The sequence below is a fragment of the Dryobates pubescens genome, chromosome 10, assembly GCF_014839835.1.
Source record: "Dryobates pubescens isolate bDryPub1 chromosome 10, bDryPub1.pri, whole genome shotgun sequence".
Lineage (NCBI taxonomy): Eukaryota > Metazoa > Chordata > Aves > Piciformes > Picidae > Dryobates > Dryobates pubescens.
In genome coordinates, this window is record NC_071621.1 from 14,067,465 (window position 1) to 14,085,382 (window position 17,918).

General features: G+C 45.8%; 1 protein-coding gene across 1 annotated transcript; it reads left to right on the forward strand.

The window, feature by feature from the left end:
- Positions 1-1,141: 1,141 nt before the first annotated feature.
- On the forward strand, positions 1,142-17,535 carry LRRC32 (leucine rich repeat containing 32). The gene is made up of 3 exons (XM_009906948.2): positions 1,142-1,529; positions 5,801-5,891; positions 15,577-17,535. Exons 1-3 carry the CDS (start codon positions 1,507-1,509, stop codon positions 17,515-17,517), a joined length of 2,055 nt encoding a protein of 684 aa, XP_009905250.1. The 5' UTR covers positions 1,142-1,506; the 3' UTR covers positions 17,518-17,535.
- The last annotated feature ends 383 nt before the right edge of the window (positions 17,536-17,918 follow it).

Genomic DNA, 17,918 nt, shown 5'->3' on the forward strand with positions numbered 1-17,918 from the left:
CTTCTTTTCTGTGAGGGTGCCAAAGCCCTGGACCAGGCTGCCCAGAGAGATTGTGGAGTCTCCTCTCTGCAGACTTTCACACCCTGCCTGGGTGTGATTCTTTGCAACCTGCTTCAGCAAAGATTTTGGGCTAGATGATCTCCAGAGGTCCCTTCCAACCTTAATCATTCTGTTACTCTGTGAGAACCAGTCTGTTGAGAACCTAGTTGAGGAAAGCCTGTCCAGGGTTGTGATAATCTCACTGGCACTGTTCTCCTGAGAGCTAAATAATGAATTTTTCTATCCATTTCACAAAACTATGCCCTCTCCTGCCCACACAAATGCTGCTGCCTCTTCAAAGCCTTCATGCCTCTCATTTCTGGGTGCATTGCAAAGCAAATGAGATGCTCTTTGGTGCATTACTTCAACCACGGGAAAAATGCGTGGCAGCAGTTCAGGCTTGTGAAGCTGGGAGAAAACAGTGGGGAGAGATCTTTGTAAAGGTGGATGTTCCAAAAGCAGGACTTAATTAGCAGGAGGGGAGGGTGAGGAAAGCAGCAATTAAACAGCTGCTCCAGCCCTAGAGGGCAGCACAAAATAATAAATAAGAAGATCAACTCACAGGCAATCTGAAATCAACTCTGCATGACCGAAAAAAAAAAGCCCTTTTGCAATGGGAAGTTTCCCCAGCAGGTCCAGTAGACTGAGCACTACCTACTCACTGCTGGACATTCAGGAGCTCATCTGGGTGTTTGGATCCTCTTGGATCTCCCTAATTCCTGCCTTGTGCCATGAAAACCCTTCAAAGCTGCTGTGTTGTAGCTGCCACTGAACCCTGATCCTGCCAGCAGATTGCTATCCTGTTCTGATCAGTGGGCTCACTGCAAAGAGGTTTTATTCTTCTTCCAGGACAAGTTTCCAGATCCTGGGCTCATGTTTTCTTTTTTAATCACAGCCATGAGTTTGAAACCTCTAATCTTCAAGTGCTGTTTTCCTAACCACGCAGAGAATTATTTAGGTGCAGGGGTAGGAAGCTGCAACCCTCCAGGAATGCAACTTGCAGACTCAAGCCCCTAAAGTAAACACACCTCCTTGCACCACACTCGCAGCCAAACAATGGCATTGGCCCTGGTAAGTCATCTATTTCCCTGAGCAAACCCATGGCCTGATCCTGACAGTTCCTCTGGCATAAAAATTCCCCCCTCCCGCTTCTTAACGCCTGCCGTGAGCGAGGGTTTCAGGATGTCGCACAGTAGCTGACTCCGTCCGGAGCACAGCGGTGGCTAGGACCCAGCAAGAGCCTGGAGACGAGTCCAGAGGAAGACAGGCAACGTAATTTAAAGCAGACACTGTCCCAAATAAGGTTATTTCCCCTCAAAATGCCTTTGTTCTGAAGTTATGGGGAAGCTTTTTGGTGTCCTCCATGGGGGAACGTGAAGCTGAGGAACAATTTCATCGCTGCCGGGACTGAACTGGTTTGGAAGAGCTGGATATGCTTTTTAAAGACATGATCAGCAGTGTCTGGGGATGCCAGAAGCCCTTGAAACAAGGTAAATTGTGAAATATTAACTCTTTTTTAACCCTGAAGGCTCTAACTTAGCGGCAAAGAGCCCTGCATAAAAAAAAAGGATCAGACCCTGCGTTGTGTTTTGTGTGTTCTCTTGTGTTTGTCCTCCCTTGGGCACAGAAGAAAGTCTCTGCTAATTGTCTAAGCAGCAATAAAAGTGATCTTTGGGGGAAACTGGGAAGGTGCTGCTGTTGTTAGCTACAAGTAACATCTATGAAGTGGTTTCAGGGTTCATGTTGTAAAGAGGAGTGGAGGAAAATGTTGTTCTAGAGCAGGAAATGGGCAAAACGGGACCAAATTGTGGCTATTTCATGGCTTCAGATGCCTCTTGGTGCAAATCACTGCTCTACTCTGCCTTCACCCTCCCATCTGTTAAGTGGATGTGCTGATGTGGTTTGGGTACCATGACTTTTCTATCTGCTAAATGATGTGACCCACTTAATAAGACTCCTTAGGGGTGTTGCTCACTGCAATCACCTCGATTTTTCAGCTATGGATAGGGGAGTTTGAAATCCTATGATGGAAATCTGTGACACTGAATGAAGCTCAGAGCTCAGTCCTGCTCTGAGGTACGCTGGGATTTTTATCACAGCTGCCAAGTGGGAGCAAACTGGCACTGAGCATGGAGCTACTTCAACTCTTAGAAAGCCTTAGAGCACTAAAAACTTCTTTAGGTCAAATTTCTGCTACTGCTGCTCCCAGACTGGTTTTGTAAGCTGTGATTTGAGAGATCAGTGCCAGTGCCAGTGCCAGTGCCCGTGCTCTGACACCTGCCTTGATGTCAGAGAGAAGGGGACACTGTGCTGTGTCATGCTAGGTGTTGCTGAGGAGGCTCTAAAAATTGTTCAGTTTAAAAACAGGCAGGGAAAGCTCCTCACCTGGCCAGGTGAAGTGAAAACCACCTGGGAATGGAATTTCCACAAGCAGGAAAGTTGTGCTGTACCTTGAGGGGTGACTTACCCTCCTCTGGATGGAGTCCAGTGGTCTCATGTGCCAATAAACTGCCACTTCCTAGTGCTTCACTGTTTGACAGCCACCTTAGAAACACCTTGAGGGGCAGCATCCTTGCTTACAACAGCAAGACATTAAATCACTCTTCTTTTATTGTTGTTGTGGTGTTCAAATAGATCAATTTCCTGTTTTCTTTATTAATTTATAGTTTAAGAAGTTAAGACCCTGGATTATGTCAGGTTTATTACTGAAGAAGCAAAGAGACCTTAACTTTGCACTGGCAGTGTGAGAAGACATCTCAGAGTGCATGGGATGGAGGATGTCTATCAGGGTGGTGATCTGTCATGGGTAATATCCATGGAGATTTCCCCAGCTTAATTCATTTCCTCTAAACAGAATCAGCTTCCATCTGAGGGCTCTGAGTAAAGCCTTGCAATCATCAGTGTGTTTGTCACTTCTCTCAGTTCCAGCAAACCATATACCCAAATTATCCCATTTTCTGCTCCATAGAGGAGATATCCACACCTCCAAGCCTGGGGAATGAGGAGCAGAGGAGGAATGACAGAGACATTATAGAATCATAGAATTTTTAGGGTTGGAAGGGACCTCAAGGATCATCTAGTTCTAACCGCCCTGACATGGTCAGGGATCCCTCACAGTAGATCAGGTTGCTTAGAGCCACATGCAGCCTGGCTTTAGAAATCTCCAGGGATGAGGCTTCCACCACCTCCCTGGGCAACCTCTTCTAGTGTCTCACCACCCTCATGGGGAAGAACTTCTTCCTAACATCCAATCTGAATCTACCCATTCCTAATTTTGCTCCATTCCCCCTAAAAAGTCCCTCCCCAGCTTTCTTGTAGCCCCTTTCAGATACTGGAAGGCCACAATTAGGTCTCCTTGTAGTCTTCTCTTCTCCAGACTGTATAGCCCCAACTCTCTCCACCTGTCTCCATAGGAGAGGTGCTCTAGTCCTCTGATCATCCTCCTGGCCCTTCTCTGGACACATTCTAGCACCTCCAGATCTTTCTTGTAATAGGGTCTCCAGAAGTGGATGCAGTGCTCCAGGTGGGGTCTCACCAGAGTGGAGTAAAGGGGGAGAATCACCTCCCTTGACCTGCTGGCTATTTTAGTTGGTGGTATCAGCAATTCCTTCTTCCATAGGATATTTTCAGCACATTTGGCAAAGGTCACTTAGAAGGACGGAGAATGAACCTCCTTGGTCTTTTTTTAAAGAAGACTAATAGATTTCTGGTCCTGCTGCTGAGCCCCAAAAACAAACTCCAAGCTCTTTCTCCTTGGGAGTGCCAGGTCATCATCCATCACTACTTGTTTCCCTGAACTGGAAGGAATGTGCAGACTGAAAATAGAGTAGCTATGGTCCAAGCCTCCCCAGTTTTACTCTTCCTAGTACACAGTTCTATTCCACGGGAAGAAGAGGGCTGGGAAACTTCCTGTAGTGAACCTACTGGCGTCACTATTCAGCAGTTGACATTGCTGCATGCAAGGGTGGCCATCAGCTGATCCCACAAGCAGTGACCAAGTGGAGAGATCCCCATCAGCTGGGAATGATCCTATCTCTTTTGTTTCCACCTTTCTGACGCTCTGCAGGTGAAATGTGCTGAATAACAGGACACCGATGCTGAATTTTGGTGGCACATATGGATTGGTGTCCCTTTGGACCTTGCCAGAAGCAGACTTGCACTTAAGAGCAGTTCATAGAATCATAGAATGTTAGAGGTTGGAGTCCAACCCCCCTGCCAAGGCAGGATCACCTAGGGTAGTCCACACAGGAATGCATCCAGGTGGGTTTTGAAAGTCTCCAGAGAAGGAGACTCCACAACCTCTCTGGGCAGCCTGTTCCAGTTCTAGCTAAGCACTGCTTGGTGGCTTCCAGTTGGGAGTTGGTATGTGTCCCACTGGCTCTGGATGCAGGTAGGACCAGCTCAGATCTGCCTGCAAGGCACCATACAAATACAGAGAGATTTGGTATGTTTGCAACAGAGGCTGTCACAAAGAAGTGTTGTCTGGAGCTTGCATCAGTCCTGACCGCAGCCTGTAGTGTCCATGTAGAAACAAACCACATGAAGTTTGAGTGCTTTCCCTTTGCATCATTTGCTTTTGATTGCCATTGCCCAATGACAGCTCTCCCATTGTTGTTAGCTCCTCTTGCAGCTCTTTCTTTGCTCTTTCCTGGAGTGCTTTCCAAAGAGTTAACCTGTGATGAATCCTTCGTTTCACTCTAAGCCGTTCCATCTGCTTTTGAATGCATCTTAAAGCTTGCCCATACCTGGGATGGATACAATGGAAAGCTGGCATTTGACTAAAAAGTTCTCAGTCCATTCTTCAAACTCTTTATATTAGCTCAACAAATCTGGATGAGCATGCAAAACCTTACCGAAACTCTGGCAGAAGAGGAGTGAAAAATGGGTGGAAACAGAAACTCTTCCCAGTCCTTGCTGTTTCTGAGTGGCACCTCTGCTCTCTCGGCTCAAAGAGGGCAACCAAGCTGGTGAAGGGGTTGGAGTATAGCCCTATGAGGAGAGGCTGAGGGAGCTGGGGTTGTTTAGCCTCGAGAAGAAGAGGCTCAGGGCAGAACTTATTGCCATCTACAACTCTCTGAAGGGAGGCTGTAGAGACTTGGCACCCCAAAACTCCAGCCTAATTGGAAGCACCTGGAGTTGTCACTATAGGGAGAGGGAAGGTAACTCAGTCTTCACCAGTTGCCTTTCTCCATGATGCTAGACCTAGTTCCCAGCTGGAACATCTGGGCTTCATTGGGTGACCTGGTCAGACGTTAGAATAGGCTGGCCAGGGAGGTGGTGCAGTCACCATCCTTGGAGGTGTTCAAAAGACAGGGAGACACGGCACGGTGTTTTAATGGCCATGGTGGTGTTAGATTGATGGTTGGACTCAATGATAGAATCATAGAATCAACTGTTTAGTTTGGAAAAGATCTCTAAGATCATCAAGTCCAACCTCAGACTTAGAGGTCTTTCCCAACCGAGACAGTCCCATGATTCAATGACCTGGGTATCATCTAGGTAGCAGCTGAAATCACAGTGGGACAAGCCCATTAATTGCCTTTGATCTTCATTTCAAATCCTCATACAAATGTCTCTTTATCCCATCAGACTCCAAAGCATGCACATAGGTAGGTCATGAGTGCTGTAGGTTCAGAGATGGGTTCATTTATTGCACTGTACACCTTTTTTCTCCATGCTAGACACTGATCTGGTGCCAGATTTTGCATGTGTTGGCCACTGTGCCACATGTGAAGTCTAACCATCATTATTTTACCTGCAGAGCCATGAACCTGTACATCATCTTCCTCCTGGCAGTGGTGAACAGAGGGACCTCTGACAATCAACCCACAGAAGGGACGTCCTGTGAAATGGTAAGGCTGTCTCCCTACTCAACCCCTCTGAGATCCTGGATGAGGTTGGGACCTCCTTGCTGCAGGCACTGCACAAAGAGTTGTGGTGTCTGAGAAGGGGAACCCCCCCAAGGAGCAGGCTCTCTGTGGCGGCAGAGATGTACTCTGCTGGGTTAGTGGATGCTCAGTAGGCTCTTCTCAGGCTATGTTCCTTGCTGTAGGGGCAGCACATAAAAGGGTTAAAAGAAATGAAGGGTCACTCTCTCCACATTTTTCTGAGGGGGAGCTGGTTAAAAGAAATTTGACCTCATTTCTTTGCGGCTGAGAAAAAGAAGCTAGACCTTAAAACAACTCCTTTATATCAGGCCTGAACTTTTTGTGCTTTAAATAAAGGATCTGCTGTGAAACACATCTCCACCAGCCCTTTTGTAATAACAAGGAGCCTGACCTCCTCTGCTCTAACACACCACCTGACTTCTGCTGGAGGCAACAGAAGTGACAATGCCTCTTGCTCCACGACAAAAATTTGCTCCTTGAAATTTTCCAAGCACCTGGTGCAATATCCTAAATGTCATTTGCAGCTGAACTTTCTCCCTTCCTTATGCAAGTTACCCAGTTCTGGGCCCCTCAGTTTAGGAAAGATGTTGAGTTGCTGGAAGGTGTCCAGGAGAAGGGCAACAAAGCTGCTGAGGGGTTTTGAGCAGAAGCCCTATGAGGAGAGGCTGAGGGAGCTGGGGTTGCATATCCTGGAGAAGAGGAGGCTCAGGGGAGACCTCATTGCTCTCTACAACTACCTGAAGGGAGGTTGTAGCCAGGTCTCTTCTCCCAGGCAGCCTGGGACAGAACAAGAGGATGCAGTCTCAAGCTGCACCAGGGGAGGTTTAGGCTGGATGTGAGGAATAAATTCTTCCCAGAAAGAGAGATTGGCCATTGGGATGTGCTGCCCAGGGAGGTGGTAGAGTCACCATCACTGGAAGTGTTTAAAAAGAGCCTGGATGAGGCACTTGGTGCCATGGTTTAGTTGATGAGATGGTGTTGGGTGATAGGTTGGACTTGATCTTGAAGGTCTTTTCCAGCCTGGTTAATTCTGTATTCTGTATTCTAAGTGCTTCTGACCGTAACAAGCAGTTTAAAAATACTTATATTGTTGGGTTTTTTCCTGCTTCCCCTGAATGTTGAAGCTGTTCAGCCCAAATCCTCAAGAATTTCCAAAATAGGGAACAGGGGGAAAAAAAAGAAAGAAAGGAAAGAGAAAAAAAAAAACAACCCAGCATTTGCTAGCTGTACACATCTCCCTTATGGGACTCATTCCATTCCTGCCCACCCTGCCTCACTGCTGCACTTCCTGAATTCCAGAGAAATTAAGACCTAGGATATATATACATAAAGATCTTTGGAAGGTGACTGGGCAACTCAGCTCCCTGGCTGGGGAGGGAAGACTGATGAAGCCACTGTAAACAGCACAGCTCGGGTCCCATGCATCACAGTCACATCAAGGCTGGGCGAGACACGCAATAATCCCAGCAGATTCATCCCCTCCCATTTCTTGAAGGGTCACAAATCAGGCTGGTTGCTGAGAAGTAAACACAAGCTTGTTTCCACCACTCTGCTTCAAGCTGCTTTCACCAAGCCAACAACCCTCTTCTCCCAGGCAACCAGCACCAGAACAAGGGGACACAGTCTAAAGCTGTGCCAGGGGAAGTTTAGGCTGGAGGTGAGGAGAAAGTTCTTCACTGAGAGAGTCATTCGTCATTGGAATGTGCTGCCCAGGGAGGTGGTGGAGTCACCGTCCCTGGAAGTGTTCAAGAGGAGATTGGACGTGGCACTTGATGCCATGGTCTGGTCATGAGGTCTGTGGAGACAGGTTGGACTCGATGATCCTCAAGGTCTCTTCCAACCTTAGTGATACTGTGATACTGTGATACTGTGAACCCAAGACTCCAGGCAATGAGGCTTGTATAAATTCAGCCTCAGCCTAAACAAAGCTGCAGTCAGGGGCTGTGATGGTATAAACTAGGAGAGCTCAGTATTGTTAGTGTCCATGAGACCTCAGCTACAGCAGCCTGAAAGAAGGCTTTAGTGAAGTGGGGGGGCAGACTCTTCTCCCAGGTAACGAGTGATGGGATGAAAGGGAATTGACCTGAATCACACAGTCACAGAATGTTAGGAGCTGAAAGGGACCTCAAAAGATCATCCAGTCCAAACCCCCCACAGAGCAGGATCACCTGGGGCTGTTTAGTCTGGGGAAGAGAAGGCTGAGAAGGGATTTAATAAGAGTTTATAAATATCTGAGGGCTGGGTGTCAGGAGGGAGGGGGCAGGCTCTGCTCAGTTGCACCCTGTGATAGGACAAGGGGCAATGGATATAAACTACAACACAGGAGGTTCCACCTCAACATGAGGAGGAACTTCTTCACTGTTAAGGTCACAGAGCACTGGAACAGCCTCTCCAGAGAGGTTGTGGAGTCTCCTCTGCAGACTTTCAAGACCCATCTGGATGTGTTCCTGTGTGACCTGTGCTGGATTCTATGGTCCTGCTCTGGCAGGGGGGTTGGACTTGACAATTTCTGGAGGTCCCTTCCAACCCCTAACATCTTTTGTTCCTGTGACCTAAACCAGATCACACAGGAATACATCCAGGTGGGTCTTGAATATCTCCAGAGAGGGAGGTTCCACAACCCCCCTGGGCAGCCTCTTCCAGTGTTCTGTCACTCTCACAGTGAAAAAAAGATTCCTCCTGTTTCCATGGAACTGCTCTGAGCTGCAGCAGGGGAGGTTTATTGGATATTGTGAACATTTTCTTCACTGAATAGCTCATCAGGCACTAGAAGAGGCTGCCAGAGGAAGTGGTGGAGTCATCATCCTTGGAGGTGTTTAAAAGACATCTGGATGAGGTGCTTAGGGGTGTGCTCTTAACAGTTGTGTATAGGGAGATGATAGGTTATGGATGGACTCAATGATCTTAAGGTCTTTTCCAACCAGGCAATTCTGTGAAGTTGATCATCTTCCTTCACTTGGATTTGGTCCACTTGAAGGAGGATGTAAATCCCAACACAAAGCATGGGAGTCACTGGGCTAGTTGATGGGTCCATTGAGAGTCCTGCTTATTTCACATGATTGTTTTTCAGCACAGCCTTGCTCTTTCACTTGGTACTTTCCCTGTGGTGACACCTTTAGAATTGCAAAGGCTCAGAAGTGGAAGCTTTCATCCCAAATCTTGTGGAAGAAGCATGAGTCAGAAACCTGTGCCCTTTCTGACTCATCTCTGGTGCTCCTGTCATAGAACTAAAAGAGGTTTTAGGAAGCAAACTGTCCCTACCAGGCTGCTGACACGGGATTGAGCTGCACTGATTATACAACTACTGCACATCCACCTGCCTGCCAGAACAAGGCACAACCTAAATGTCAGGAGGTTCTTCCCAATCCCTTTTGGCTAGCAGGAGCAGGGAAGTGATTGTGCCCCTGTACTTGACACTGGTGAAGCTGCACCTTGAATACTGGGTTGAGTTTTGGGCCCCTTGATCCAAGAAGAACATTGGGGTGGTGGAGTGGATCCAGAGAAGGGAAATGAATCTTCTGAAGAGTCTAGAGAACAGGTCTTGTGAGAATTGGCTGAGGGAGCTGGGGTTGTTTAGCCTGGAGAAAAGGAGACTGAGGGGAGACTTTCCTGCTATGACTACCTGAAAGGAGGTTGTAGTGAAGTGGATGTTGCTCTCTTCTCCCAAGTAAGAAGTGACAGAACAAGAAGAAACAGCCTCGTGCTGTACCAGGGGAGGTTTAGGCTGGGCGTTAGGAACAACTTTTTCCCCAAGATTGTTGTCAAGCCCTGGAACTGGCTGCCCAGGGGGGCGGTGGAATCACTGTCCCTGTACATGTTTAAAAGACCTGTAGATGTGGTTCTGAAGAGCATGGTTTAGTGGTGACTAGGGAGAAGAGACCAACACCCGTCTTTCAGGTAGTTGTAGAGAGCAAGAAGATCTTGCCTCAATCTCCTCTTCTCCAGACTAATGATGGTTAAGCCAGAACATGAGATCAGCACAAAAACTCTTTTCCAGCCTCAGGCTGACAGCCCATTGGGCTATGGGGTAGGAGAAGTGGAGACACAGGCAAACAGATGCTCCATCCCAGTGAGACATGCTTCATCTTTCCTTCCTAGTGCTGATGAGAATGAAATTCATGCTGCTTGAGACTTGGGGGAGAAAAGATGGTACAGAAGATGCTAGATAAGAAATTCAGTGAGGCGCAAAATAGTCAGTGGAAAAGAATGAAAGTATATAACATGTTATAGGAACTAATGGCAGATGGTGGGAAGTACAGATTTTACCAGCCCCTTTTATCACTGGGAAAGTTCAGTAGATGCCCATTTCAAAGGCCTAGTCCTGCAAGATACCTGGAATTGGGACTGACCTCTTGGTCACTGAAAACCAGCTGGGTGACGTTGAAGGGAGTGGGGCCAGGACTGTTAAGATGCTGGGTGACCAGAGGAGGGGAGGGTGCTCAATATCTCAAAGAATCACAACATTGCAGGGGTTGGAAGTGACCTTTGAAGATCACAGGATGCTAGGGGTTGGAAGAGACCTCAGGAGATCACCAAGTCCAACCCCCCTGCCAGAGCAGGATCATAGAATCTAGCACAGGCCACACAGGAACATGTCCAGACAGGTTTTGAAAGGCTCCAGAGAAGGAGATGCCACAAATCTCTGGGCAGCCTGGCAGAGAAGAAGACTCTCTGGGTAGCCTATTCCAGTTCTCCATCACCCTCAGAGTAAAGAATTCTTTTCTTATGTTGAGGAGGAATTTCCTGAGTTCCAGTTTGCATCCATCACCTCTTGTCCTATCACTGGGCACCAGTGAAAGGAGGCTGGCCCCATCTTCTTGACACCCACTCTTAAGGCAATTGTAAGCACTGAACAGATCCCCTCTTGGCCTGCACTTCTCCAGGCTAAACAGCCCCGGGTCTCTCAGCCTCTCCTCCTAAGAGAGATGTTCTAGTCCCTTAATCATTCTTGTAGTCCTTGTTGATTCCAAGTGTGGGAAGAAATCTGGCATCTGCCTTAGGCTCCAAAGCAGCTGCTGCTTTTCCACTCTGGATTTTTGTACCCTTTTGGCTTCTCCCTCTTCTACAAAACAAGCAAGAAGAAACATCCTGCTCTGTTGTTTGGGCCTTGAAGCTAAACCCAGTTCTGTGCATATTTTAGCTCAAAGTGACCAATTCTACAATGAACTTGCAGGAAAGCAGTAATGTCATGGAGAAGCCACAGAATCCTCTTCTCTTTTTTTTTTTTTTCCACTGTCTTTATATTTTTTCTTTTATTCTTTCCTTTTTTTGCTCTTTATTTTCCTTTTTCTTCTATTTTTGTCGTCTATTTTGGTTTTTTTGTTGTTGTTTCTTGTATGCTTTTTTAAAAATATATAATCTAGGGTATATATGGCTTGCAGGAAAGGAGGGGAAAGGCCCCTCAGTTTAAGAAGGATGTTGAGACACTTGAGTGTCCAGAGAAGGGCAACGAGGCTGGGGAGAGGCCTTGAGCACAGCTCTGTGAGGAGAGGCTGAGGGAGCTGGGGTTGCTTTATCCTGGAGAAGAGGAGGCTCAGGGAAGACCTCATTGCTCTCTGCAGCTACCTGAAGGGTGGTTGCAGCCAGGAGGGGGTTGGTCTCTTCTCCCAGGCAACCAGCACCAGAACAAGAGGACACAGTCTCAAGCTGCACCAGGGGAGGTTTAGGCTGGAGGTGAGGAGAAAGTTCTTCACTGAGAGTCATTTGTCACTGGAATGTGCTGCCCAGGGAGGTGGTGGAGTCACCATCCCTGGAGGTGCTTCAAGAGGGGATTGGAGGTGGCACTTGGTGCCATGGTCTAGTCATGAGGTCTTGGGTGATTGGTTGGACTCGATGATCTTTGAGGTCTCTTCCAACCTTGGTGATACTGTGATACTGTCATGGAGAAGCTAGAGAATCCCCTTCTCTTTTTTTTTTTTTACTTCTCTTCTATTTTCTTTCTGTTTTCTATTCTCTTTCTCTTTTCTTTATTTTTTTCATATGTTTTTGAATTTCCCTTCTTTGTCTTTTTTCTATTTTTCCTTTTTTTCTCTATTTTTCTTTTGTTTTTACTTTTCCTTTCTTTTTTCCTTTTTTCTCCTTTTTCCTTTTTTTTGTTTCTTTTTTCTATTTTTCTTTTTTCCTTCTTTTCCTTTTATTTTTTCTATTTTTCTTTTTTTTTGTTTGTTCTCCTTCCTTTTCTTTTTTCCCTTCTATTTTTTTCCTTTTTTCTTTTTATTTTTATTTTAACTCATTTCCCTTCTTTTTCTTCTTTTCCTTTTTTTTTTTTTTTTTTTTTTTAATAACCTAGGGGAGATCTGAGTACCTTGCAGCAAAAGAAAGGAAGGGGTGGAAGGCTCAGCAGGACATCTATTTGGGATCTTTGTGCAAGATGAATCACGAGAAGGGCTGTGGAGCAGCCTGTGTATATCTGCAGTTTGGATGAGCACTTACACTCCTCTGGCACATTTTTGTGCAGTCTCCAAAACTCACATGATTCCAAAGAGACTCCCAAAATGCTGACTACTGCCCCACATCTCCTAAACAGACCTGCCACTTCAGGCACCTAAAAGTTCACATGAAACAGATGCCTTTTGATATTTTTCTTTTATGGCTTTCAATGTTTCTTTAATGTCTGAAAGGCTTTGCGTCATGGAATCTGGATTCTGCTTCTCCACATAAGTTAAGATCCAACAGATCTTTTTATTTTTTTCCTTTCTCCTCTCTCTGCTCTTTCTACAAACAGTGCATGACCCAGTCCCCCAAAGACATTCGTAACAAGAGTCTTCCTCCACTAAATTAAATGCTGTCTAAGCCTTTTGCATTCTGCTTCCTCTTGCTCATGTAGGTTCTCCTCAATAACAAAATACACAGAACCACACACACAGAATCAACCAGGTTGGAAAAGACCTCAGAGATCATCAAGTCCAACCTATTACCTAATACCTAACACTCTGTGACAACTAAGCCATGGCTCCAAGTGCCACATCCAATCCTTTTTTGAACACCTCCAGGGACAGTGACTCCACCACCTCCCTGGGCAGCACATCCCAATGGCCAGTTACTCTTTCTGGGAAGAACTTCTTCCTAACCTCCAGCCTAAACCTCCCCTGGTGCAGCTTGAGACTGTGTCCTCTTGTTCTGTCACTAGCTGCCTGGGAGAAGAGATCAACCCCCACCTGGCTACAACCTCCTTTCAGGCAGTTGTAGAGAGCAATAAGGTCTCCCCTGAGCCTCCTCTTCTCAGCTTGTTGTTTGCACAAGAACAATCATGTTGTGTGCTCACAGCCCAGATGCCAACCATCTCCTGCACTTCATCCCCAGCAGTGTGGGCAGCAGGTGGAGCAAGGGCATTCTGCCTCTCTGTTCCTCTCTGCTAGGACCCCATCTGCCATTGGGTCCAACTCTGAAGTCCTCAGCACAGGAGAGACATGGACTTGCTGGAGCAGAGCCATAGGAGGCCACAAAATTGTTCTGAGGGCTGGAACCTCTCTGCTGTGAGGACAGGCTGGAAGAGTTGAAGTTGTTCAACCTGGAGAAGAGAGGTTCTGGGGAAACCTTATGTGGCCTTTCAATACTTACAGAGGACCTATAAGAAAGATGGGGACAGGTATTTTACGGGCTTGTTGTGACAGGACAAAGGGTGATGGTTTTAAAGACAAAGAAGGAAGATTTAGACTAGATAGAAGGAAGAAATATTCTAGTGAGGGTGGTGAACCATTGGCCCAGGTTGCCCAGAGAGGTGGTAGATGCTCCATCCCTGGAAACATTCCAGGTCAGACTGGACAAAGCTCTGAGCAATCTGGTCTAGTTGAAGACATCCCTTCTCACTGCAGGGGGTTTGGACTAGATGACCTTTAAAGGTTCCTTCCAACCTAGACAATTCTTTGATCCAATAGAATCTATTCCTCATGTTTCCAATTTTCAATATGAGTACACACTCCAAATTTTACTGTGGGTGCAGATTCAGTCCTAGCTGAAATTAAGCAGACATGAACCTAGGTTAATTTGACATTGATACTGTTTGTTTGGGTGGGTTTTTTTTCCTTTTCTTTACACTTCTGTAGAGAACTGGACTAAGAAGACATTGCTATCACTCCACATCACAGCTTTTTTTCCCTCTCAAAACCTGGCTTTACATAACTTGCCTTTTCCATGTTGTATCATATGTGTCTTGTGTGGGTAGTCTCATAAGGTGTGTTCCCCATGAAAGAAGAAGTGAACCTTTAGGAATAGGGTAAACTTGGATGGTAAGAATAGGAGGAGCTCAGAGATTTGCATCAAAAACATTTCAGTTGTTGAATGACACGTTCAGTTAAAGATGCGTTGCCTAACTAAGCCATGCCTAAAGCTGTGATCAAATGCCTGAGGATCTGACCTTAGCAGGAAGAAGTGAGGTGAATTTTGTGCTATTGGAGCCTTACACATTTCACCAGCTCCTTGCTTTGAGAGACTGAGAGCCCGAGAGCCCTGGGGCTGTTTAGTCTTGAGCAGAGAAGACTGAGAGGGGATCAGAGCAATGTCTATCAATATCTGAGGGGTGGGTGTCAAGTGCAGGGAGCCAATCACTTTTTGGTGGTGCACAGCAATACACCAAGGAACAATGGATACAAACTTGGACATAGAAGATTTTGTCTCAACATAAGGAGAAATTTCTTTACAATGAGGGTGACAGAGCCCTAGAACCCAGAGCCCAGGTGGGTTGTGGAGTCTCCTTCTCTGGAGACTTTCACACCCCACCTGGATGCATTCCTGTGCAGACTACCCTAAGTGATCCTGCTTTGGCAGGGGAGGTTGGACTCAATGTTCTCTGGAGGTACCTTCCAACTTCTATAATATTCTATGATTCTATCCCCCAACAGAGTGAAGTTCTGGTTGGTTTAATGGTTTAGAGGTGACCTAGCAATACTGGGTTAATAATTGGACTTGGTGATCTTGAAACTCTCCTCCAACCAATATGATTCTATGAGTCTATGATTCTTCTGAGTACTACTTACTATTGCAAATACAGCTGGCAAAACTGAGTACAGTGATGAAGCTGAGAAAATTAATAATCAGAACCAAGGTGAGGAAATGGTGTTTGATTGCAACTGGAAGCAGGCAAAGCTCCTTCTCTTGGGACTAATAAAATGAGCCTAGGAGAAAGGTACAAAAAAAGAGAACATCTGGTAGGTAGCACATGCAGATAAAACTCTCGTGCTGTAGGGAGTTTAGGCTGGCTATTAGGAAGAAGCTCTTTGTGGAGAGGGTTGCCAAGACTTGAAACAGGCTGCCCAGGGAGATGGTGGAGTCACCATCCCTGGAGACATTTAAAAGACATGTAGATGTGGTTTAGTGGTGACCTGACAGTGGTTGGTTAATGGTTGGGCTTAATTAGATCAAAAGTCTCGTCCAACCAAAATGATTCTATGATTCTAAGTCAGAAATGCCTTTAAAGTTAACTGCTGCAAGCAGCAAAGAAGGGTTAGGATCTTTAGGGTCCCTTCCAACCCAAACCACTCTGAGATTCTGTGATTGTTGTTCTTGCTGTCTGAATGCTCAGAGAAAGTGGTGTTACCAGTGCTTCAGAAGAAGGCTCTGCCTCGATGTTGAATGTTGTTTTCTTTACACTTCATGCAGAGATGTTTTCCATTTGCCACGTGGTAACTCCTTTTCTCTCTTTTCGTGGCAGGCAAACTCACAGGCATTTTGCCACAACAAAGACCTCCACCAAATCCCTCGTGTGCTCCATCCAAAGTTAAACAAAATAGATCTGTCTGGAAACCTGATTCAAAGCATCCCTGAAATGCCACTATCATCTTACACCTCCCTCCAGTGCCTGGATTTAAGCTCTAACCAGATAAGCTTCATCACGCCCGGAGTCTTTGCACACATGACAAGTTTGCTGGAAATCAATTTGGCCAACAATCACTTATATGAGCTTGCTCACAACGGGACAGAGGGAATTGGACTTTTACCCAAGGTGGAAATACTAGACTTGTCCCACAACAGTCTGTACAATGGGATGGCTGAGTATTTCATCAAACAAGCTCCAGCACTGCGCTACCTTTCCTTGGCAGACAACAGCATCATAATGATATCACACAAGATGTTTCAGGGATCTCCCAGTCTTGTGGAGATAGACCTTCAGAGTAACATCATCATGGAAATAGAAGAAGGTGCTTTTGAGCCTCTAGTGAACCTTTCCAAACTTAATCTCTCCATGAATTCTATTACTTGCATCTCTAATTTCAACCTCAGGCAGCTGGAGATACTTGACCTTAGCAGGAATAGCATTGAGACCTTCCACACCACAATGTCGGACGATGAATACAGCTTAAGACGTTTGGATCTGAGTGAAAACAAACTGCTTTACTTCCCAGCCTTCCCCCAGGTAAATAAGCTGGTAACTCTGAATTTATCAAAGAATTTAATCCAGCTCATTTCCGAATCCTCTCACAATAAAATGGACTACATGGAAAATGAGTGGCTGGATGCTTCTTTTCTTATTCTTGATCAGAAGCAAAGCAGAAACAAAAGTTCTCTTTATTTGCCCCAGCTTGTGTATTTAGACTTAAGTTATAATGAAATCAAATCCATTCCGGATGATTTCTTTGAATCAATGTTGTCCCTTCACACCCTTAACCTCAGTAAAAACTGTCTGCAGGCGTTTGCAGTGACTTATGACAGCGTATTGGTCTCCCTAACTGTCCTTGACTTGAGCTACAATGCCTTGCAGAGCCTTCTCCTAGATGCTGGCACATTGTCAAATTTGAAGGAGCTCTATATTCAAAACAACCACCTTCAGACCCTGCAATTTGATATCTTCTCAAGTCTTCCTAGCCTCAGACTGCTTAATCTACAGAGCAATAACATCAGCATTTGCAGCATGTACTCAGGATTAGCTAAGCAAAGACTTGCTGGAGAGGAAAGTGGTTGTGTGTCATTTGTTGATTCTTCCACTCTTCAGTGCTTGTACCTGGCTGACAACATGTTGAGCATCCTACCCGCCTACACTTTCTACAAGACCTCTTTGGTTGTCTTGGATCTCTCCATGAACCCTGGACTGAAAATAGAAGTGAAAGCATTGTCAGGACTGGAAAACTCTTTGGAATATTTGTATTTACATGGCAATAGCCTGCTAGATTTAAATATTGATTTGCCTTGTTTTAGTCACCTTAAACATCTAAACCTCTCTGAGAATCAGCTGAACTGGTTGCCTAAGTGGGATAGTGATTCTCCACTAGAAGTCCTGGACCTAAGGAACAATAGGTTTAGCACATTACAGGGCAGCAACATTTTAGCATTAGAGAATTCCCTCAAAAACTTGTATCTCACTGGGAACCCACTCGACTGCTGTGGAAATATCTGGCTCTCATCAATGATCCAGAACAAAAACGTCCGGATCCCCAACGTGGAGCACTTAACGTGCCAGCACACTCAGAACTTTGGGTACCAGGAGGAAATGCACATTGAGAACATTAGACCAGAAGACTGTGAAAAAGAGGACCTGAAGAAAATCAACTTCCTTATTATATTGACTTTTGTCTTGGTTTTATCTGTCATCATCATCGGCGTGGGGTCGTTCTTCTGCTTCCGCAGGCAAAACTTCAGCCATCAGTTTAAAGCGTAGGACCACAAAATGCCTTGAAGAAAAAATAACAGTAAATTTATTATTTTATTTTTTTTTTTAATGAAGAAATCAGGTGCTACACTGCCAGTGTGTAGAAATGAAGGGTAAAATTCTCACCTTTGATTTTTAACTGTGGGTTCTAAGGTTGCTTTCAATGTGCCCCTGAAGTGCGCCGCTACCGCTCCGGGTTGCGATGCCGGAAAGGAGGAATTTGTTGGTTTGCACTTCACTCATGAGCAGATCTGCTTTAAAAGTTTATGAAGTGGTAGAGGAGGCCACTGCAAAGCCCTGATGGTTTTTTTGAGGGATGTGCAATTCAAACCAGACCGAAACAAACACACGCACAAACCCCCAACCCCACTCTCTTAAGTTGTTGAGAGTTTTTGCTAGGCTCAGAGACA

Coding starts and splice junctions, on each gene's coding strand:
- LRRC32 (XM_009906948.2), top strand. CDS start 1,507: ATGCCAGAAGCCCTTGAAACAAG. Junction 1,530..5,800: donor CCAGAAGCCCTTGAAACAAG/GTAAATTGTGAA, acceptor TTTTACCTGCAG/AGCCATGAACCTGTACATCA. Junction 5,892..15,576: donor AAGGGACGTCCTGTGAAATG/GTAAGGCTGTCT, acceptor TTTTCGTGGCAG/GCAAACTCACAGGCATTTTG.